Raw genomic sequence first — 23,439 nt, forward strand, 5'->3', positions numbered from 1 at the left:
TCAGTTGAAACTGAAGAAAACAAGTCCATGAGAGCCAAAATCCAACCTTTGAGTCTATCCCACCTGAATTTTGAGACGATCTCAAGAGCATATTTAATGCAACGAACACTAATGATTGCTCGATGAGCTCTAGGATGACGCCAAGCACATCATACATAAAGAGACGGGAAAGTGGGAAAGGTCAAGTGGATGTCAGAAGAGCCTTTGAAACTTGCTCTTATACACAGAGTAGCTAAAACAAATGGGAAAAATGACGGTGAAGTCAAAGAGCTGAATAGAAAATTCAAGCGGCTCGAGAAGACAATAAAATAATGAAATGTGCAAAAAACCTCGTGTTCGAAAACTAAAAACGAAGAACACACTCGCTCATCATAAAAGGAAAGAACTAAAGAAAAAACGTCAAGGCTCAATTTTCAATATTGGAAGATTCTGTGGGCAAAATATTGAATGATTCAGGAAGCACCAAAGAAGATGACAAGAATACACAATCAATATCCAAAACTAGTCAAAGGTAAATCTATAAAAACAATAAATGGATTAATGATTCCTTAAGGGTACGGCAGGGGAGGTTGGGGGGAAATGGGGAGCTAATAACAATGAGTACAAGAATCAAAATGATGTGATTGACCTATGGGATGCTATGATATCTGTAAGTTGCACCCAATAAAATGATTTTGAAGAAAATGTTCTAAAACTAATTATGATGATTACTGTACAATTCTTGATATGATCAAACTATTGAATTGTATGATATGTTAATCACATGCCAATAAATGGTTGGAAAAAATAAAGAACTAGTGGATATTCCACTATTTCTGGAGGTAGCATGTGAGCAAGAAGCAAAGGTGCTGAAGGAAGCAGTCCAAGTTGCACTGATGGCATTAGCGAAGAACGAGGTTTCAGGAAGGTACAGATACCAATTCAAGTGTTTCATCAACCTAATGAGCCACCCCAGGCACTCACTCCTCTATGCCAGGACATTTGGAAGGAGACTACCTGGCCAATTGTCTGGAAAATACTCATATTTGTTCCAAAGAAAGGTAACCCCACAGAATGCTCACATTATAGGACAATATCAGTAATATTACATGAAAGTGAAATTTTGCTGAAGCTCCTCCAACAATGGTTGTAGCAGGACATTAACAGGGAGCTGCCACGGGTTCAGGCTGGATTCAGAAGAGGATGTGGAACAAGGGACATCATTGCTGATGGTCCAATGGCTCTTGGCTGAAAGCAGAGAATACTAGAAAAATGTTTACTTGTGTTTTATTGACTATGCCAAGGCATTTGACTGTGTGGATCATTACAAACTATGGATAGCCTTGAGAAAACTGGGAATTCCGGAACACTTCATTGCACTCATGTGGAACCTGCACATGGATCAGGAGGCAGTTATGCAAAGAAAACATGGGCACACTGCATGGTTTCAATCAGGAAAGGTGTGTGTCCGGGTTGTATCCTCTCACCATACTTATTTAATCTGTGTGCTGAGCAAATCATCAGAGAAGCTGGATTATACAAAGAAGAATGCAGCTTCCTCTAAGATGCAGAAGATACGACCTCGCTTGCTGAAAAACGAAGAGGACTTGAAGTATTTGCTAACAAAGATCAAGGATCGCAGCCTTCATTATGAATGACAACTCATTGTAAAGGTATGGATTACATATATCCAATGTGAAGAACACGAAAAGCCTCACAACTGTACCGGGAAATAACATCATAATGGAGAAAAGATTGAGGTTGTCAAGGATTTTGCCTAGCTAGGCTCCACAATCAATGCTCATGGAAGCAGCAGTTAAGAGATCAAGTGACACATTGCGTTGGGTATATGTGCTTGCACAAGCCATCTTTAAAGTGTTGAAGAGCAAGGATGTTACTTTGAGGACTAAGGTGCCGCATGTGACTCAAGCCCTGGTACTTTTAATTGCCTCAAAAGCATGTGAAAGTTGGACTATGAAGAAGAAAGAGGAAAGAAGAACGGATGCATTTGAAGCATGGTGCTGGAAGTACCATAATGCCAGAGGAACAGAGGAATCTGTCTTGGAATCAGTACAGCAAGAATGCTCCTTAGAAGCAAAGATAGTGAGACTTCATCCCACATACCACATATACTCAGGTATAAGCCGAGGTTTTCAGCACATTTTTAATGCAGTTTTTGTAAAATTAGGTGCCTTGGCTGATATTTGGGTCGTCTTATGCTCAAGTATATAGGTACTTTGAACATGCGATCAGGAAAGACCATTTCCTGCAAAAGGAAACCGTGTGTGGTAAAGGAGAGGGCCTTCATAAAACCAGGAGCACCCTTGGCAAAATGGCCTGACACAGGGGGTGCAATGATGGGCTCAAGCATCACAACAAGTATGAACATGAAGCAGGACTGGGCAGTGTCTCATTCCATTGGATATAGGGTCTGGATGAGTCGGAACCAACTTGATGGCACCAACAACATCATCCATGAATAGAGTTTGATTTCTTTTCCAATTTTGATGCCTTTAATTACCCTTCTTTTCCTGTTAGCTCTAGCCAAGATATCCAGCATACTATTGAATAAGAATGGTGATAAGGAGCATCCTTATTTGGTCCCATGGGGAATAACCCTAATATTGGCCACTGAATTTGTATACATGCACTTAATTATGCTGAGAAATTTCTCTGCTATTCCTATTTTGCTGAGTGCTTTTTATCAGGTAAAGATGTTGGCATACCTTTTCTGCATCCATTCACATAGTTGTATAGTTATTTTCCTTTGTTAAATAATATATAGTGGATTACATAGACTATTTTTCTAAAAATGTTGAACCATCTTTGAATACCTGGTATGAATCCCACTTGGCCATTGAGGTAGTTAATTGTGCCAACCTGGCTGATAAACACATGTGGGGTTAATTGAAGGGCAGAGGGATAAATGTGTTGGTGAGCCTAGCTTTTCTTGGGTCTCTTGCTTTCTGATGGTCGGACCAGGGTGCAGCTGCCTTAGCCAGTTAGTTCCCTGCTTTAGCTGGCAAGGCTCACTTCCTGCAAGACATCCCTGAGGAGAAGCCACATGGACCTACCCCGATGCAGCCCTGGGTGCTGGAGCACCCATGTGGAGACCCCTGCAAGCACTGAGATGCTTACACATTCACTGACTCGGCTTTCCTCCTGCAGTCAGCATTATCGTGTCTGTTTTGTGAGATGGAGGAGGATTTTGTAGATTGGTGATGGACATATGGGTTAATGTTGGACTTGTGGGCTTGGGCATCACTGGGTTGGGATGCTTTCTTGATGTGCACTTAACCTTTATATAAAACTCTCTCTTATACATGAGTTTCTGTGGATTTGTTTCTCTATAGAATCTAGACTAACAACGCCATAATTTATTATTATTATTTTTTAATATGTTGTTGGATTCTGTTGGGTAATGCGTTGAGAGTTTTTAAGTTATCTTCATGTGGAAAATAGGTCCCCCCAATTTTTTTAAGTGAATGTCTTTGCTTGGTTGTGGAATCAGGGTTGTGTTCACTTCACACAATGAATTCCAAAGTAGTCTATCCTTTCCTGTATTCTGAATTAGTTTGGATAGAATTGGTATCAGTTTTTCTATGAATGTTGGTGGACTTTAGCAGTGAACTTTTTTCTGTTGGTAGTTTTTTTATTGACCTGATCAACTTGTATTGCTGTGGGTGTGTTCAAATATTCTGTTTCAGTTTGTGTTAATTCAGGGAGGTGGTATATTTCTAAAATCTCATTTGTTGGAGTATGGCTCTGTATTTTTTAATGTAGGATATGTTTATATGTACTTTTTTATTAGTTGGGATTTAATAAATACTTCATTCCATATTTCAATCATGTCAAGTAGCACTGTACAGTTGCTACCACAGTTTCCAAACATTCTTTTTCTACATAGACTCCTTGACATTGTTTCCCTTTTTATTCTATATTACCCTTTTTATGTCCATGGGTTTTGCCCTGACATCACCCACTTCATTTCTCACTGGTGCGATTTGCATATCCTCCTTTTCCTGTTTAAATAGAGCCAACTGACAGTCTTGTTAATTCTTTTGTTTTTGTTTCATTTCTTTCTGCCCTTTTATTATTTATTTTCTTCAGGTGACTTTAGGCTTACTTTGTTGTTCTTTTTCTAATTGTTCTGAATGTTGGACTAGGTATTGATTCTGATCCTTTCATCTCTTTTGATATGGATATTTATTCATATAAAATTCCCAGTGAGCACTGCTTTTATTATGTCCCAAAGGTTTTGGTATGCTTTGTTATTGTTCCCATTTGATAACAACAACAACCAAAAAACTCTTACTTCTTTTTAACATTTTTTTCTGTTATTCTGTAGTTTTTAAGTAGGCTGTTACTCAGTTTCTATGTATTTTACTTTCCCCCCTTGGTTTTCCTGTTGTTTCTAATTCCATAATGCTGTGATCTGAGACGGTGCTTTGCAGTGCGTCATGTGCACTGGAGAAGAAGGCATACTGTGCAGTTGGACGCAGTGTTCTGGGCATGTCCAGGAGGACCAGGCAGGGTTCATTCTGTTGTACACAGGGTTGCTATGAGTCGGAACCAGCTCACCAACAGCAAACATTAGTTACTGCAGAGCAGTCTGTTTCTCTCCTCAGTCCTCTTGGAGTTTGATTTATATGTTTTGAGGCTCTTTCACAGGGTGCATAGGTATTTATTTTGGCTCTACCGTCTTGATCGATTGACCTTTTAGTCATTATATAACATACTTCCATGTCTCTTATGCTGGCTTTTGCCTTATAATCTGTTTTCCGGGAAACTAACAATGCCACTCTTGTTTTTGGTTGCCATTTGCTGGATAGACCGCCCCCCCCCCCCCGCCCCATTGTTTGACTTTAGTTTACGTTTGTGTGTGTGTTTAAGTTGTGTCCCCTACAGATATCCTATTTTTAAAATCATTTTATTAGGGGCTTATACAACTCTTATCACCATGCATACACATATCAGTTGTGTAAATCACATTTGTACATTCATTGTCCCCATCGTTCTCAAAACATTTGCTCTCCACCTAAGCCCCTGCATCAGCTCCTCATTCCCCTCCCTGTAGATATCCTATTAATGGGCCCTATTTTCTCATTCATTCCGCTACTCTCTCTTAATAGGTGGATTTAATCCATTTATATTCAGTGTAATTTATGAATTTGCTGTCATTTTTCTCTGAGACTGTGTGTGTGTGTGTGTGTGTGTGTGTGTGGTGCTGATTTTCATTTTGTTTTATGAGAGTGCAGGATGAATCTCGATGGTGGCTATTTGAGGGAATATTGTACTCTTGTCTCTACTTTTGTGCGTCCTTATAACTTTTCATAATAATAAAAGAGAATGGTAGGTAATGGTAGAACGGTAAACATTCATCAGCTTGTCATAAACCCAGGATGGATGTTGTTTTAGGCCTTTAAACTGAGAGTGACATGCAGGGAGCGGAGAGAATTGATTTCTCCAGGCTTACTGTGTGAAGCACCTGTCCATTGCCATCAGTGAGATTCAGACTCATAGTGACACTAAAGGACCGAATGGAGTCTACTGAGGGTATTTCAAGACTGTCAACCTTTATGGGAATACTACTTCTCCTACTGAGTGGTTGATGTGTTTGAAGCATTGACTTTGCAGGTAGTGGCTGGGGCCTTAATCACTGCACCACCAGGGCTCACCTTTGAAATAAACTTACTCATTTACTGCTATTGAGGCGATGCTGACTCATAATGACCCTATAGAACAGGGTAGAACTGCCCCTGTGAGTTTCTGAGACTGCAACTCATGATGGGAGTAGTGGCTGGTAGGTTTAAACGGTTGACCCAGTATGTAACCACTGCTCCACCAGGGCTCCATGTGAAGTAAAGGTGACCTCATGAAGTGGTCCCAGAAGAATTCCTTTATTGTTTATGGTCTTCTCTGTAAAACTTTGACCCCCCACATGTAAGAAGCACACCAGCCTGTGTGATCACAAGATGCTGAGGGATCAAAGAAGATCAGGCATCAAAGAATAAAAAATCATATAATTGTAAATGAGGGTGAGTCCAGAGTGGAGACTCAAAGCCCATTGGTAGGCATCTGGACACCCCCTTACTGAAGGGCTGTGGGGAGCAGATGAGCCAATCAGAGTGCAAGGTAACAATGATGAAACATAACTTTCCTCTAGTTTTTAAAGGCTTCCTCCCCCCACTATCATGATCCCAAATCTGGCTAAACCAGAGGATGTACATTGGTACAGATAGGAAATGGAAACACAGGGAATCCAGGACAGATGACCCCTTCAAGGACTAGTGGTGAGAGTGGCAATGCCTGGACCGTGGAAGGAATGTGGAGTGGAAAGGGGGAACCAATTACAAGAATCTGTGTATAACCTCCTCCCTGGGGGGTGGACAACAGAGAAGAGGATGAGGGGAGACGTCGGACAGTGTAAGATATGGCAAAATAATAATTTATTAATTATGAAGGGTTCATGAGGGAGGGGGAGTGAGGCAGGAGGGGGGAATGAGGAGCTGATATTAAGGGCTCAAGTAGAAGGCAAATGTTTTGAGAATGATGATGGCAACAAATGTACAAATGTGCTTGACACAGTGGATGTATGTATGGATTGTGATAAGAATTGTACGAGCCCCCAATAAGCTGATATAAAAAACCCTTGATGCTTCCTTCAATACTAACCTTTAATGATAATCTTTGAAGAGTTCGTGTGTACTGGAGAAAGAAAGGACTGCTCTGGGTTCATATGCCCACCCCTGGTTGGCAGGTTCACCTTAGGTGACTTTGCTTTGGCTCTTTGCCTCCTCCTCTCTGAAGGGATGCTTACTTCCTGTGAGGGAAGCCCTTCCAGGTCCAGCTTCTCTCGGTGTGATCTGAAGTCAGTTTGGGGTACTGGCCTCTGTGTGGTCAACAAGAGTTGATGTGATGAACACCATGTTTAAGGGGACTCATGCGCTGGTTGTTCTGCCTCCATCCCCCCCCTTTTGTTATGCTTAATTTCCTTCCTAACTATACCGTCTGAGGGATGTTGTCAGATGAAACATGAGCCGAGAAATACTTTCCTTTCCCTGGTTAGGCTTTATGCATTTTCTTCACATTTTCCAAGTTCTGCATTTTCACTCTCCTATTCTACTGTCACTGTCTCAGGTCCACCGGTCACTGACTGCTCTGATGGCAGTACTGAGCTCTCAGTGTCTAGGTCCCTGTTCTGACTTGGTCTCTGCTCTCACTGGAGGTCTCCGGCTGTGTCTGAGTACATCTGAAGCCGGCACTCAGAGCTGTGTCCCTTTCATTCCCTGATCTTTGGTGTCTTGCTCCACTCACCATCCCATTTTGGGAGTACTTAGATCTGCTGCGCTGTTGGGACTAAAGTCCCAAATCTTTGTAGTCTTTATACTCTAATCTCTTACGCCCCCCAAAGTCTGCAGGTACAGCAGACTCAACCGTTCTCCCTGGTCCTCCCCGAGCCAGCTTGACCTTTCATGGTTCTAGTCTGCACTTTGTCGAGTTCAATCTTTCTCCCGAAATCAGGATCACTTTGATCCTGAGCATGCTTTGTTTTCTCAGTAGGCCTTTGGAAATTCTCCCAAGTTTCTGTGAACTTACATAAAAGTACTATTTAGTTCTGTAATTTAAAACATATGGCTGCATTTTCTGCCCAATATTAATTACCTAGTAATAGACTTCATATGTTGTACTGCAAATTTTGAAATGAATCATAGTTTGTTATCTCTAAACATATAACCACAAGAGATAGTGTAGACATACTCCTCAGACGGCATAAGCAGCCATCAACTAAAAGCCCTAGATAAACATGTGTTGCTTCGTCTGTTGGACTTAACCTGAAGTGAACTTTGGTCTCCTCTTCTTTATTATATCCTATCCACACCAATTTCTTTCCGACCTTGACACATTGTTTCCAGATACATGTTGTCACTACTGTACTCACAGAACATTATGATGATCTGTCCTGGGATAGAGTAAACTGAGGGGGTTCAAAAAGTTTGTGGACTAGTCCATGATCTCTTACTGCCATATTTTCACGAACCTTTTGAAGCCACTCCATAGGACAAAATCAATACAATGCTACTTGATCTCTTAAATCGGCAAATTAAATCCCAATCCAGTTTTGCCTTGAATCTTAGACTTTTCTGACTCTCGTTTCTAGTACTTACGAATGACAGAAATTCATTTTATTGCCATTGTTACTGTGGGGAGTTTATAACAAGGTACTTTGTGACACTTCTAGGAGAAGTTGGGTGTCAAAAGGACAGTGGTTCCATGCTGATGACACTGTATCAGTGTTGCCCATTCTCCCACAGGTACATGGTGCCTGAATCACCCTCTTCCCATGATTATTATAAGCTGTCACCTGGCTTAACTCTGTTCTGTGCTGCAGGAATACCCTTTGGAAGCGACTCCAGAATGCGGTGACCCCTCAGCTGGCCAGTACGATATCTTTCATCGACAGAGATGGCAACCTCGAGCTACTAATGAGTCCTGATTTTCCATCCTGGGCAAGAGATCTCTGGATGTTTATTTTCAGGGACATTAAACTTCTCAACATTCCTCTTGTGGTGAACGATACCAGGTACATGGAAAGGTTTCTTTTGATGGGCGAGGGTGAAAGTCATATCTCCACAGCAATGTGAGGACACCTGGTCAAGTATCTGATGAGACATAGCTTGTCAGCTTTAGAACCACATTGTAGTCGGTGGCTCTTTTGGGAGCCTAAAGGATGATGGCATTGCAATGACATGGGGCCACAGCTGACCTCCTCGGACTGCACAAGGGGTTCGCGGGGCCACCATCTGCATCCGTCCTGGGCTGATTCCTCTACGGTGGAGGCCAGGAACCCCCTACCCTCCCACTTACTTTACCAATTCACCCCGCACCGCCCCCCCGCCCCCCCCCCACTGCAGCACTTCCTGCTGCTCAGCTAGGTTTAAGCGTCCGTTGGAATGGCCATTCATCTCATGGACTTTGGCCATATAATCAGGAGGACCGTCCCCTGGAGAAGGACATGATGCTCGGTAAAGTCCACAGTGAGCAGAAGAGAGGAAGACCCTCATGAAGATGCAGTGACAAAGTGGCTGCAACCAGGGGATCAAACCCAACAACCACTATGACGGTGATGCCAGACCAGCAGTTCTCAACCCATGGGATTGAACGACCCTTTCACAGGGTCACCTAAGACCATATTTCCAATGGCCTTAGGAAACCGAGACACCGCTCCTCTATCCGTGTTCAGGCAGGTCTGCCCACACGCAGGGTCACCGCAACATGAGAAGAACTATTAGAGGGTTGTGGCATTGGAAGGTTGAGAAGCACTGTGCTAGACAGTGCTTCTTTCTGTTATACAGGGTCCCCATGAGCCAGGACCGATCCAACAGATGGATTTTGGCATTACAATTCCCCAAAGGAGTTCACTACACCTCTGAGAAATACTTTGTTTCTTTCTTAGCCCTCCTGGGTTTTCCTGCTCTCAGAGCATCCCTTAGGGTTAAATGAGCCGGACCCTTCTCACACAGCAGTGAGGCTGCATACAGGAAGAGCTTTTGGGTGTGTTATCCTCTTCCCTGCTCCTCAGTCCATGCTGGGTACTCCCCAGGCTACCCCTGAGTCTCATCATATGGACACATGCTTAACTCATCTCATAGAAGCTTTCTGTTTGGACCTTGGAAGGCCTCTACTCTGGGCTCTAAGATGTTTAAGAACATCTGAGTAAATGGAGTTCAGTCACCAGGAGAAATACTTACAAGACAAGACTCTACTGATGAACCATGATAGAAGGAACTACCAGGGGAGCTGTGTCTCTCTACGATGCCAAAGGAAGGGAAGAGGGGGTATAGGTGAAGCAAGGTAGTAGTACACTGGTGCAACGGCTAAGTCTTCAGTTGCCAACTGAAAGGGGATTTGCTGTAAGACTTGGTCATCTCTCGTAAGGATTTCAGCCCAAGAATCCCTATGGGGGTGCTGCGCTACTGCACGGGGTCGCTTTGAGTAGAGACTGACTCAATGACGCTTAGCAACAGGAGGTACTAGAAGTCTAGTTTTGCCAGAAACATGAGTGGTGATTTGCCTTGTTTTTGTTTGCTAAGCTCCTTGGACAGAATTCCTTAGAGTAGTAGACTAAAGGGATGTATTTGAAGTCACTGAAGTCCCTTGGCTTTGAGGATTGAAAGCAACGGTGTCACTTATGAATCTTTTCCTGTCCTGAGTGACATCCACCACTGATCATATGCTTTGTCCTCCTGTGGCTCTTGCAGATCTCAGAGTGAGATGTCCCATATTGTGGTGCAGAACAACATGAAGCTTTCAGACAATAGCGTCCCGTTTAGCTGGAGAATCAAGGACTACCTGGAGGAGCTGTGGGTCCAGGCTCAATACATCACCGATGCTGAAGGTGAGGCCACCTCCAGAGAGACTGATGGACACACAGGCAGGCAGGCAAATCACTCTTTTACTCACTGCAGACTGTCTTACAACAAGCCAGTGATATCTGGCTACTACACTGTGAGTGTGCATTTAGTGAAATTGGCTCTAGTAAGGATCAGAGGTCCCATGGACAAGGGATTCTCTTGGATGGGTTTTTGTCATGCGGTGGCCAGGGAGGAGGTGAAATGAGACATGGCCAACAGGAAGAGAGCCTGTTCCCCATCACAAGTGGGCCATTCCCCATCAAAGGCTCTGGCAAGGAGGTGACAGGACTGAGCAGATGTTCCCAGTGGGACCTTTCTCAGCACCATCTTCCCTCCAATGAGCTGTCAGAGTAACTGCTGACACACAGCCCGGACAGGGCACTTCACCCTGCCAGGCACCTGAACGCAGTCCTTCTGGGAAACACAACTATGACACAGCATTTTGGAAAAATCTTATTTCTTATATACAGAATTACCTTTAAATGACCAGCAGGTCACAATACTTGGCAATGAGCTTATTTTTCTGGGTAGGTAAGAACTCTGTCACATCTTCTGAGTGTACTTGCTATTCCACTAGAACACTGCCTAAAGTATCTGGACGTGAACATCCCTTTCTTTCTCCATAACACCAGCCCGCGCACTCCTCTCTGAGGACTGTCCTGACTCAGAGAGTCCCTGCTCCCTGAGCAAGAGCAGGGCAGCCATGCTCTGCTTTCTTTGGCAGGACTGTCGGAGAAGCTAGTGGCAATCTTCCAGCAAACTCCTCTGGGCCGGTTCCTCGCTCGACTCGGGGGAGAGCAGCAGCAAACACTGCTTCACTGGTACCTGAAGGACTTCCTTCTCTTGACCATGCGTGTGAGCACGGAGCAGGAGTTACAGGTCAGTACCAACTGGGGGACGAGTGTGACACCTGTGGCGTGTGGACTGGATGCAAAGGCAGGGAAAGGGCTGTCTGTCACGTAAACACTGCTTGTTCTCCAGTTTCTCCAGCTGGCTCTGTGGTCCTGCATGGGCCAGCTGAGAGCGGTGTCAGCAAGGCCAGAGGACGAAGTGTCCCTGCCGTGGGTGCACCTTGCCTATCAGCACTTCAAGAGTCGGCTGCAGAACTTCTCTCGGATCCTGGCTGTCTGTCCGCAAATCCTAGACAGCCTGACAGAAGCAGTGGAGAGCCACCGCCTGCCTGAGTATGAGATGGTACGGCTCTCATGGGCACACAGAGGAGCTTGGAGGCCAAGGGCTCAGCCTTCTTGAGTGGGATGGGTCGACCCCACCCTGGGCATGGAAAGTTTACAGGGTATCCTCAGATACCGTTGAGTAGAATCTGGCTCATGGCGACTCCATGTGGGTTAACCTTTGAGCAGCAGACCGCCAAGCCTTACTTTCTTGGGACCTAGAGGGGATGTTAACTGCTCACCTTCCAGTTCATAGTCCGGCACTTAACCATTTAGGGCACCCAGAGACGAGCTTATAGGGCCAGGTCCCACAGGGAGATGGCACGGGACACAGATGTCAGTGTAGTAAGAGATGTTGAGAATATCACACAGAGCTAACACATACTGTATCCCAGGCCAATGAGCAAGTCCGCTATGAATCTGGAGCCGAGAACACTCTGGGCTAACAGCAGGGCCTCTGGGTTATGGGGAGGTCAGGGGAGGGGCTCCTCCGTCACTGCCTGTTCTCCGTCCATCTGTCCAGACGCTGGATGCGCTTGCAGCCATGGCCTGTGTTGAGCTGCTGACGAGGGACACCTTACAGCCCACTCCCCAGGCCTGGCTGCAGACGGTGAAGGACCTGTCAACACCGCTGGAGTTGCTGTGTTCTGAGGTGCACATGCGAGGCAGTGGAAACATGACCACAGCACTTGTCAGGGATCTCAGGTGAGACCTGGGTGCCAGCCCCCATGAGCTCAGCACCCTGTAAGCAAGAGCAGCAGGCCCAGCCAGGGAAAGGCTCTCCCTCCTCACTGCCCGGCACCAGCTCCTATGACCAGTGACATTCCATCAAATGGCAGAGGCCCAGAGGAAGGGGAGGGCACGTTCAGGCATCGCTGTGTCTCAGGGGTAGACAGTCAGCAGACCATAATGGCCCTGTGGGAACAATGCTGTGACAGAAGGACACTCAGCCCAGATGGTAGGTGGAGGGGGACTGACAATGAAACTGACTTCCTGGGAGATTATCCCTGAGACATGCTCTCAGCTGGGTCCGACCTGCTGGAGGAAAGGCCTGCAGCAGGTGGGTGGGGAGCATTGCGGGTGCACCCAGAGGCCAGTGCTCTCTCCCATTGTCCCTCAATCCTGAGGTCCTGTTCTTTCTCTGAACTCCCTGCCTGGCTCCGGGGCTGTCCTCCCCTCTGTCAGTCTCAGGTGTCGTCCCCAGAACTGAGAGAATGACCCCCGCTTTGCACAGGACCCAGTGGAACCGCATTTTTTCCATTTCCCTCTTCGTGGACCACGTGCTCCTGGGGACCCAGAGCCAGATCCCTGAGCTGCGCTCGCTGGTGATGGACTGTACTGCCTCCCTCAACAAGGTGAGTGCCTGGCCTTGCTCCACCTCCTTCCACGGCTTGCCTCTACGTGCATGCTCCCTCTCAGCTCTGGACATGGCCATCTGGAAGTGCAGCGCAATGTGGTTTGCCCCAGAGCTGCCCGCTCCTTCCATGTTAAGTGTGTAATGACACGCCCTCTCTGGTTCTTAATCAGAGTGCGTCACTGAAGGGTCAGTTGCAGGCATAGGATGCCCTCCAGTTAAGTGTATGCAGAACGGGAACCAAGGGGGCAAGAAGATGCTTGGGAAGCCACTGGAAAGGAGGAGCAAACCCCACTGGGCCTCGGAGGGTGGCTCCCTGGAACTGTCAGCTCCCCTAGATAGGAAACAGAGAGGCCTCTGCCCTCCCACACCCTTATAAAGTGCCTCTGCAGAAAACAGCTAGCTACTCGGTCATCTCTTTCACCCAGAAGAGAAAAGCACAGACTGATTATTCTTAGTAGCAAAGAATTTTAAGTCATAAAGTACTGATTAAGTTTAAAATCCACTGCTAACCACCATGTGTAGCAGAATATCATAAACACACACACACACACACACACACACACACACCATTAGACTCTGTGATAATAACTAAAGAGAAATCATTGAATAATCCTCAACCATCTTGCCTATTTTTTAAAAAGAAGATACTATGGGGACACTAGGAGACAAGGGGCTTTAGCTGATAAAGATTCTGTCTGTGTGCTTCCCCCAAACCAAACCTACTGCCATCAACTCCATTCTCACTCACAATGACCCTATAGGGCCGCACAGGGCTGCTCCAGAGTTCCCCAAACTGCAAACTGTCCATGGAAGAAGGCAGCCTTATCTTTCTACCAAGGAGCAGCTGATAGGTTTGAACCACCAACCTTGGAGCTCACAGTCCAATGCTTAATACACTGTACTCCCAGGGCTCCTTCCCTTGGCATACATCATATAACAACCTTTATAACAGACATCAGGCCTAACCACACAATCCCAGAAGTCTCTCCACAAATCTCACCTTTCCATATGTTGCCAATGTGCATTTCCTAAAAAACAGCCTTACATAAAATAATAGGGGAAAAAAGCAACAAAAAACCCCTAGCCTTTCCACTTTTAAACTTATACCCTCGAGTTCTGACCTTCCAGTTTGTACCTACAGGAATGTTGGGTACAGAGTGGTAACTGAAAAATGCATACAAGCATTTAAAATGCATTGACTGATGGCACTGTGGGTTAAGCAGTGGGCAGGTGAAACCCAGCAGCTGCTCTGCAGGAGAAAAGACGAGGCTGTCTGGTAAACCGAGGAGCCGTGCAGCTTTGTCCTGCAGGGCTGCTATGAGTTGGAACCTACTGGATGGCAGTAGGTTTAGGGAGTAGTCAACAGTGGGCGTGCCATCGGAGCTGATGTGAATCAGAGGAGCTGTCTACCAGAGACAAGGCTGGCTCCCTGTAGGAGCCTGTGACAGTGCAATCCCGGCTGTCAGGTGTAAAAAAAAGGTGCACAAAAACAACACATTGTTTGCCCTGGCATACATAGGTGGTAAAGTAGCAATTTGGGAACAACATGCCCGTTTCTGGATTTAGAGCAAACATGCCAATATCTCAAAATGGAGAGCAAGGAGGGACCTAAAAGAACAAGGAGAGGATAGTAAAAAAATCAGAAGTTGAGCATCTTAGCCTCCCATGAAGCAGCAGGACCACACAGGAAGGCTGTTCAACAGACCAGAAACTGCCCTGCCACCTCTGCCCTTTGCCCTTGTTGCTCCTGAACTCCCCCCTTGCTGGCTTTTCCGTTCAGTGTCTGCAAGAGAGCTCTGACATCAAGACCTACAGGCCTTTTGCAGCTGTAATGACTACTCTCTGCGAATGTAAGGAGCGGGCCAGCAAGACCCTCGCCAGGTAGGTGTCTGGCTCAGGATCCAAAGAGGATGATTCAGGTCTGTGTGCACTTTTCACTTTTCATGGTTGCCATGTCTTCAAGACTGACCCTACCCTTCTTGAGTCTAGGTTTGGGGTGCAGCCATGCCCCATTTGCCTGGGAGATGCACAAGATCCCGCCTGCCTGCCCTGTGACCACGTGTACTGTAAAGGCTGCATCCAGTCCTGGCTCATCCCAGGGAAGATGAGATGCCCCTTGTGTATAGCCGACTTACCAGACAACTTCTCTCTGACTGTTTCCCAACAGCACAGGTAAACAAACACCTTTTCTCCTAAGAAGGCTTCCCTTTTTCTTTTTAAAAGGCAGCATTCAGAAATATAAGGTCCATTTATCTTCTTACAGAAGAAAACGTGACTTCAGAGAGCTACCATAAGATCCTGTCACTTACAGATACCTTTCTAAACATATAGAGTCTCAAAATTATTCTCTGCAAAAGACCTGCATTTGTACAGATTTGGTGTGCAGCAAAATCAAAAGTGATGAACCAAAAAGTTATAAATTAAATAAAGCAATCCCCAAATACCCAGTAAATGTAGACACAACTGCTTTATCCCTATAAGCTCATCCTCCTGGTGCAGAAGTGCCCCTCTTGTTCCATGGCCTGAAGGTAGAACCAGCCCTCCTGGCTAACTGCTTTGGGCACCAGGTGGTTAGATTAGCTGGTGCTCTGTGGACTTAGTGGTCCCCGCCCAGCTCTGTATTTGCTCTGCTTCTTGCCGTCTCCTGCTCTCTGGTGTCTCCTGGAACTGGAGCACAGGGTGAGCCTAGTGGATGGGTTCTCTGACACACCTTGGGACATCAAGAGTATTGCTGCCTAAAAGATCCGTGTGTTCCTGAGGGGAGATCTGCCTGTATCGTGTTTTGTGATGGTTTTGAAAGCCAGTTCTAATCAAAGTAAAGAAACCTATCTTTCAAAAAAATTTTTTAAACATTTTATTAGGGACTCACACAACTCTTATCACAATCCATATATACATCAATTGTGTAAAGCACATCCGTACATTCTTTGCCCTCATCATTCTCAAAGCATTTGCTCTCCACTAAAGCCCTTTGCATCAGGTCCTCTTTTTTTCCCCTCCCTTCCTGCTCGCCCCTCCTCCCTCATGAGCCCTTGATAATTTATAAATTATTATTTTGTCATATCTTGTCCTGTCACACATCTCCCTTCACCCCCTTTTCTGTTGTCCATCCCCCAGAGAGGAGGTGACATGTAGATCCTTGTAATCAGTTCCCTCTTTCAAACCCACTCACCCTCTACCCTCCCAGTATTGCCACTCACATCCCGGGTCCTGAAGGTATCATTTGCCCTGGATTCCCTGTGCCTTCAGTTCCTATCTGCACCGGTGTCCATCCTCTGCTCTATCCAGACTTGCAAGGTAGAATTCAGATCATGATACTTGGAGGGGAGGAAGCATTTAGGAACTGGAGGAAAGCTGTATTCTTCATTGGTGCTACATTGCACCCTGACTGACTCATCTCCTCCCCTAGACCACTCTGCAAGGGGATCTCCAATGGCCAACAAATGGGCTTTGGGTCTCTACTCTGCACTTCCCCCTTCATTCACTATAAGATTTTTTTTTCTGATGATGCCTTTATACCTGATCCCTTCGACACCTTGTGATTGCACAGGCTGGTGTGCTTCTTCCACGTGGGCTTTGTTGCTTCTGAGCTAGGTGACCGCTTGTTTACCTTCAAGGCTTTAAGACCCCAGATGCTATCTCTTTTTTTTTTTAACAATTTATTAGGGGCTCATACAACTCTTATCACAGTCCATACATATACATACTTCAATTGTATAAAGCACATCTGTACATTCTTTGCCCTAATCATTTTTTTCTCCTCTTTTCTTTTTTTACATTTTATTAGGGACTCATACAACTCTTATCAGAATCCAAACATATACATACATCAATTGTATAAAGCACATCCATACATTCCCTGCCCCAATCATTCTCAAAGCATTTGCTCTCCACTTAAGCCCTTTGCATCAGGTCCTCTTTTTTTTCCCCTCCCTCCCCTCTCCCCCCTCCCTCATGTGCCCTTGGTAATTTATACATCGTTATTTTGTCATATCTTGCCCTATCCGGAGTCTCCCCTCCCCCCCTTCTCTGCTGTCCCTCTCCTAGGGAAGAGGTCACATGTGGATCCTTGTAATCAGTTCCCCCTTTCCAAACCACTCACCCTACACTCTCCCAGCATCGCCCCTCACACCCTTGGTCCTGAAGGTATCATCCACCCTGGATTCCCTGTTTCTCCAGCCCTCATATGTACCAGTGTACAGCCTCGCTATCTCTTTTGATAGCTGGGCACCATCAGCTTTCCTTGCCACATTTGCTATGGACCCGTTTGTCCTCTGCGATCATATCATGGAGTTGTGCACCCAATGATATGATTTTTTGTTCTTTGATGCCTGATAACTGATCCCTTCAGAACCACGTGATCACACAGGCTGGTGTGTTCTTCCATTTGGGCTTTGTTGCTTCTGAGCTAGATGGCTGCTTGTTAATCTTCAAGCCTTTAAGACCCCAGACGCTATAGCTTTTGATAGCTGGGCACCATCAGCTTTCTTCACCACATTTGCTTGTTCACCTGCTTTGTCTTCAACGGTTGTGTTGGGAGGGTGAGCATCAGAGAATGCCAATTTAATAGAAGAAAGTATTCATGCATTGAGGGAGTTCTTGAGTAGAGGCCCAATGCCCTTCCACCACCTTAATACTAAACCTATAAATATAGGCACAAAGATCTATTTCCCCATCCTCATATATATATGCATATGTATATGTCTTTGTCTAGACCTCTATAAATGCCCTTTGCTTCCTAGCTCTTTCCTCTATTTCCCTTGACTTTCCTCCTGTCCCACTATCATGCTCCAGCCCCACCTGGGTTTCAGCTATACCTCTTGGTTACATTACCCTTGATCATTCCCTACCAGGCATGCCACACCCACCTCACCATCAATTTGGATCACTTGTTGTTCCTTTGTCCCTGGGTTTGTTAACACCACTTCCTTACCCCTCCCACCTCCCCTTATCCCATGTCCCCCTGGAACTGTCGGTCCCGTTGTTTTTCCTCCAGATAGTTCATCAAGCCTATCTTATTTAGACAGACCTGCAGAGATAATAACATGCAGAAAAGCAAGACAGAGCAAAACCAAGCAACATTATACAACAAAACAACAACAAGAAACCACTGACAAAGAACACAACAAGAAAGAGAAGCTTGTAGTTAGTTCAAGGATTGTTTGTTGGCCTTTAAGAGTGTTTTCCAGTCCAGTCTGTTGAGGCACCATGCCCTGGCCCCAAAGTCCACTTTCAGCATTCCCTGGGGACCTTGCCGCTCCATTCCATTGCTGTTCCGCTGCACTCCCCCAGTGCTTTGCCTCAGTGTGGTGGGATCAGGTCGGGCGCAATTCCCACACTGTGTCTCCAGTGCTGTCCCCTGCAGGGCCATGGGTCAGTGAGGGACGTCATGTCTCATAGTGGGGCTGGCCATGTGGTCCTCTGTGTGGACTGGCTGCTCTAATTGGGGTCATCGTCCTCAGGGTCTAGTGGGCCAGGAAACCTATCTTTTAAGATAGGAACAAAATGCCATTCAAATCCCAAGTCATCTGTCTTGCGAACTGTGCAAGTCCTTTGACCATGTTTTTCCCCATTCCTAAGGGATGCCATAGAGAAGCACGCCCGGTTCCGGCACATGTGCAACAGCTTCTTTGTAGACGTGGTTTCCACCATGTGCTTCAAGGACAACACTCCACCTCAGAGGGACGTCATTGAGGCCCTGCTGTCTCTACTCTTTGTTCAAAAGGAGCTCTTGCGAGAGGCCCCCCAGAGTAAGTTGCTTTCTTCTGACAGGCCTCACAACTCAGTCCTTTGCCTCATCTTTGTGTGTGTGAAGTGCACTGAGATACCAATTTCTGTCTGGTTTAAGGACATCGTGAGCACACAAAATCTCTGTCTCCGTTTGATGATGTGGTGGATAAGACTCCTGTCATCCGCTCAGTGGTACTGAAATTGCTGTTGAAGTACAGGTAAGGGAACTCATGTCGAGAACTGCCTTGACTCTTTGTCCCACCTCCCAATTATGGATCTCCCTTTTATTTTCATGAATAGTGGCTAGCTCCTAACTCTGAGAAGTGTTTTAAGTGAGACCTCCTGGTTCACTTGTCTATTTACTAGTTGGGTGCTTTCACATGGAGACAAGTATCTTTAGCACTGTAACAAGCACTATTTAGCAAAGGAAAAAAAACCCAATTTGGAAAGGTCCATGAAATTCTGCAGTGGGCAGGAGCTCGAGTCAGGAAGCTGACATTCCCATCCTAGTTCTGACATGAGACTAGAAACTTAGACTCTCGCACCCTCAATTTCCTAGATGTCCTCACAGTTTGATCTCCACCCTGGATTTCCCTGATTCCATGAATTGGTAGAGAAGTCCCTAAGAGGACCTGCCAAAGCTGGGTATTCTTGTGAAATTATATTTTAGTAAATTCTTTCAATGCTTACATGAATTCACAAGTGTTCTCTCAGAAGACCCTTGGTGTACGCATCCTGAATTCAGATTTGACAGCATAGACTTTGGAGTGTTGGGAAAATGTAAACACTGTAAAAGAAGTGCTTGCAGAAACAGCTCTTTCACGTCTAAATGCACACTCAGATGAGTTTATATTTACATGCACACACAGATCCTTTTGTCTACGGACATTTTGTTTTGCTTCTGTTCCGGCATTTGTCACTTAGTCTGTTCAAACAGGAATCCTGAAGGACTTTGAAATGATCACAAACCTGTATTAGTGCTGAACTCACACACTGGTTCTTCAAAATGGCTTACTGTGCTTCTCAGTCCCTTGCAAGACAGGTAGGGAGAGCTGACTTGAGGCACGTAAAGAACCTCTTTTGGTGCTATGTGATTTGCATTCATTTTGATGTGTGAAATCCATATGTTTGGATATTATGGTCTAGAGCAAAGAACACTAGCTTGTGTTTAACTGCCCCCTGAGCATCCCCCAGGGGGGTGAAGTGGGAGAGGGAAACGCAGGAGCATCTTGCACAGCTGAGAAGTGTCCACGACGAATTGTCTTTGGGGTATTCTGTGTCTAGAATCATCTAATCTGCAAATGGAGTTTTACTTCCCCTTTGCCAATTTAGATGCATTTGATTTCTTTTTCTCCTTATTGAGAGAAATGTTGGCCACTGCTTTTGCATTTATGGCCTTTGTTATGATGAGGAATTTTCCATCTATCCCTATTTTGTTAAGTCCTTGTATCAGGAATGGATGTTCAACTCACTGACTATATTGAGTGGATTCTGATTCATAAAGACCCCATAGACCAAGGTAAAAGTGCTCCTGTGGGAATCCAAAACAAATTCTTTAAGGGAGTAGAATGCCTCATCTTTCTCCCCCAGAGCAGCTGGTGGTTTCAAACTGCTGACCTTGCAGTTAGTAGACCATTGCACAACCACTATGCCACCAGGGCTTTTTGGAAGGGCTATGGGATTTTGTCAAATGTCTTTTCTGCAGCAATTGATGTGATCATGTAGTTCTTTTCCTTTGTTTTATTTATATGGAGGATTACATCGATTGCTTTTCTAACATGCTATCCTTATATACCTCGTATGAATGCTATTTTATCATGATGTAGTTTTTTAGTAGTCTGTTGGATGCTAGTAGCTAGTATTTTCACATTCATGTTCCTAGGTGGCATTGGTCTATAGCATTCTGTTCTGGTAATGTCTTGGTCTCACTGGGGAATGGTGCTTGGCTGCTGGTAGAACAAAGTTGGAGTTGACAGTCCTTTCATCATATTCTCAGATAATTTGAGTCGAATTGGTGTCAGCTCTTCTCTGAATGTAGGGTAGAATTCCCTGGTGAAGCCATTGGGTCCTGAACTTTTTTGGGGTGTTGTTGGCTGTTTTGTAATGAGTTGATCTATGAAGGTGAACATCTTCCAACACTTAGTACAGATGAAAGGACGTGTGGGTGTGGGTGTGTTTATAGTGACTCTTCAGGGATGTGTGGGTGTGTGGGTGTGTTTATAGTGACTCTTCAGGTATGGGTTACCAGTACCACATCTCTTTCTACAGCTTCCAGGAAATAAAAGATTATCTTCAGAAGTACTTGTCTATGTTAGAAAAGAAAGTATTCCTCACTGAAGATAAAACTGAGCTTTACACACTCTTTATCAACTGCCTGGAGGTAAGGTCTCGCTTCCCTGCATTTTTGTAGCCATCTCTCTGAACCACATGCTCTTATTACATGGGGAGTGGTTCTGACAATGGGCACATGTCATTTCATTTGGCAACATTAACAGACGCTCTGTGACATTGGGGAAAGAAAGGGTTCAAAGACATTGCCTTCGGTAGTGGTCTCCATTGTCATCTGGGTGACCATGAACAGACAGAGCCGAGAAGTGAGACCACCAAGGTGGTTGTCTTGGGTGGCAAGACCACACATTTTTAAGTTTTCTTTCCATCATATTTTACTCATTTCCAAAATTTCACAGTGGATATGAACTCAGATTTGACAAAGTATTTCCCTGTAGTCCTCCTTTCCCAGCCTTGCCCCTAAAATAAGAAGGAATGTTAATTGTCCATGATTGGTAAAACATCACATTTCCAGCCCCCAACAATGTAGCTCTATGTGTTCCCTCTCCTGCCCTTCGTTCTCCAGTCACACTGTGGCCACTGTAGAAGGGCTTACATTATTGAAAAGACTAACTCTCTTTCATTCTAACTCTGTTCCTCAGGATTCAATACATGAGAAAATCAGTGCTTTCTCTGAGAACGAGGAACTGAACTACCTACGAGAAGAGTGTCTTTTCCTGAAGTCTTATTTCCCATCGAGACGTGACCCAACTAAGGAGGCTTCCATTAAATACCTGCAGGAGATGGCTCGAGTGCGCCTCTGTCTAGACAGGGCTTCTGACTTCCTCTTTGAACTTCATGCAGGCTCAGGCAAGTCTTGCTCCACCTTGGGCAAAAGACCCCATTGCTTAGGAAGCAGAATATAGGAAACTTGTTCTTAAAAGAAGATTGCCCCTTACTCTGACCTCTCTCTTCTGGATTGCTTTTGCTGTGACTAAGGCGGCCTCCCCATACCCTTGAGCAGCTCCGTGTCCAGGACCCTGGCGAATGCTCAATCTCAGTCACCTGTACTCACCCACTCTCTCTCTGCCCTCTCCAGAGATTGCTGAAGAAAAGCAGCATTATCTGCAGCACGTGGAGCACTTCTGTTCCCAAGCCAAGAACGACTGGTTCCGGGTGTACTTGGTGAGGAGGCTCACGAGCCAACACACAATGGAGTTTGTGCAGAACCTCGCCCAACGGGGCCACCCGGCCCAGTGGGTGTTCCCCAAGGAAGTCATTACACAGCAGGTGAGCAGGGCTGCCCCAGAGCCTCACCCACCACCGCCCAGGAGGTGGTGCTGCAGTTCCTTCCTTCCTCCCCATGCTCACTTTCTCCCTTAAGCAGTAGGGAGGCAGGAGGGGCCTAGCCTGGCCCTTCTCTGTACTTCACTGAATCTGACACAGCGTGCGATCTCTAGACTGTCTGCCATCGTGAAAAGATGTGTGTGCCTGCGGGGTTGGTAGGTGTGTGCCTGGGTTTCTGGCTTTGTCGTCTACCTCTCCCTGATCAAGTGAGACACTGGGGAACTGAATCAAAGAATCTTTGTGGGGCCTTTGCTTTGTTCTGATTGAAAGTAATCCCCCAGCAGGATCTGCTCTGTTGGCCTTTGACAGGTGGGAGGGGAAACAATAAGAACCAAGAACAGCAATAAGCTTGGCCCAGGGTCTACAAGTGGCCTTCCCCGGGGCTCCGGAATGAAGAAAACCTGGCTGTCCTGGGTTACAGAACCAGCAGTAAAAACATGGATATTTTATTTTCTCTGGGACTGAACAGCTGCTCTCTGGTGCAATCCTTAATAAAGGAAAGTAGCTGCAAGATCAGCAAGGCCTTCTCGCCAGATTTCCCCCCACTTCTCCCTCTACTTCTTATTGAGAAGGAAGCTCTTCCCAAAGACCGCACAGGGACCACCAGCTCAGCCTCCTTGAAATTCCTCATGGTTACCTGGCTCCTTTCCCTCTAGAAACAGTTCTCTGAAACACTTCCCCCTTCCCTGATTGAGCACTGTGTTACAGGAGGACTCTCCAGGCCAGCTGGACCGATTCCTTGTGTACGGTGATGGATACAAGACTCTTCGTGATGCGGTGGGCAGAGCCATCCTGGAGTGCAATCCCAAGGGCATGGCAGCTGCTCTGGAGGTAGGGCGGCTCCAGGTTTCTCTGGGGCACAAGACAGCCCCTACTCAGGGTCCACATCTGCCTGTGTTTCTGACTGCGGCTGCAGTGGAAATAGAAAAGAGCAGAGACCCACACAGTAGCACTCTACGTGCCGTCACATGCCCGTGACCACCACAGGTGTAGTGGACAGTGCTGGGAACCTACTCACTGAAACAAACAAGGCAGCAACAGCAGTTGAGTTGCTGGATGGACAGATTTACTGTTTTGCTGGTGGGCCAAGGCCACCAGGCCTTTTGGATCTGCACATGCCCATTACTTCCTGTGGGACCCTGTAGAAGATTACTTCCTCCATGCTTGTGTA

General features: G+C 45.8%; 1 protein-coding gene and 1 long non-coding RNA gene across 2 annotated transcripts in view; one reads left to right on the forward strand and one right to left on the reverse strand.

The window, feature by feature from the left end:
• The window catches only part of LOC142460102 (E3 ubiquitin-protein ligase RNF213-like), a 134,456-nt gene that overhangs the window by 85,910 nt on the left and 25,107 nt on the right, over positions 1–23,439 (forward strand). Inside the window, exons 36-49 of the mRNA XM_075562324.1 lie at positions 8,372–8,563; positions 10,242–10,378; positions 11,119–11,273; positions 11,376–11,588; positions 12,090–12,271; positions 12,801–12,921; positions 14,704–14,804; positions 14,913–15,095; positions 18,504–18,673; positions 18,772–18,871; positions 20,922–21,033; positions 21,584–21,791; positions 22,021–22,211; positions 22,977–23,099. Coding sequence (XP_075418439.1) covers positions 8,372–8,563; positions 10,242–10,378; positions 11,119–11,273; positions 11,376–11,588; positions 12,090–12,271; positions 12,801–12,921; positions 14,704–14,804; positions 14,913–15,095; positions 18,504–18,673; positions 18,772–18,871; positions 20,922–21,033; positions 21,584–21,791; positions 22,021–22,211; positions 22,977–23,099 — 2,188 coding nt within the window. The remainder of the gene's footprint in view (positions 1–8,371; positions 8,564–10,241; positions 10,379–11,118; positions 11,274–11,375; positions 11,589–12,089; positions 12,272–12,800; positions 12,922–14,703; positions 14,805–14,912; positions 15,096–18,503; positions 18,674–18,771; positions 18,872–20,921; positions 21,034–21,583; positions 21,792–22,020; positions 22,212–22,976; positions 23,100–23,439) is intronic.
• The window catches only part of LOC142460103 (uncharacterized), a 122,206-nt gene that overhangs the window by 64,871 nt on the left and 33,896 nt on the right, over positions 1–23,439 (reverse strand). The gene's annotated exons all lie outside the window — the stretch shown is intronic.

Source organism: Tenrec ecaudatus, chromosome 10, assembly GCF_050624435.1.
Source record: "Tenrec ecaudatus isolate mTenEca1 chromosome 10, mTenEca1.hap1, whole genome shotgun sequence".
In the NCBI taxonomy this organism is placed as follows: Eukaryota; Metazoa; Chordata; class Mammalia; order Afrosoricida; family Tenrecidae; genus Tenrec; species Tenrec ecaudatus.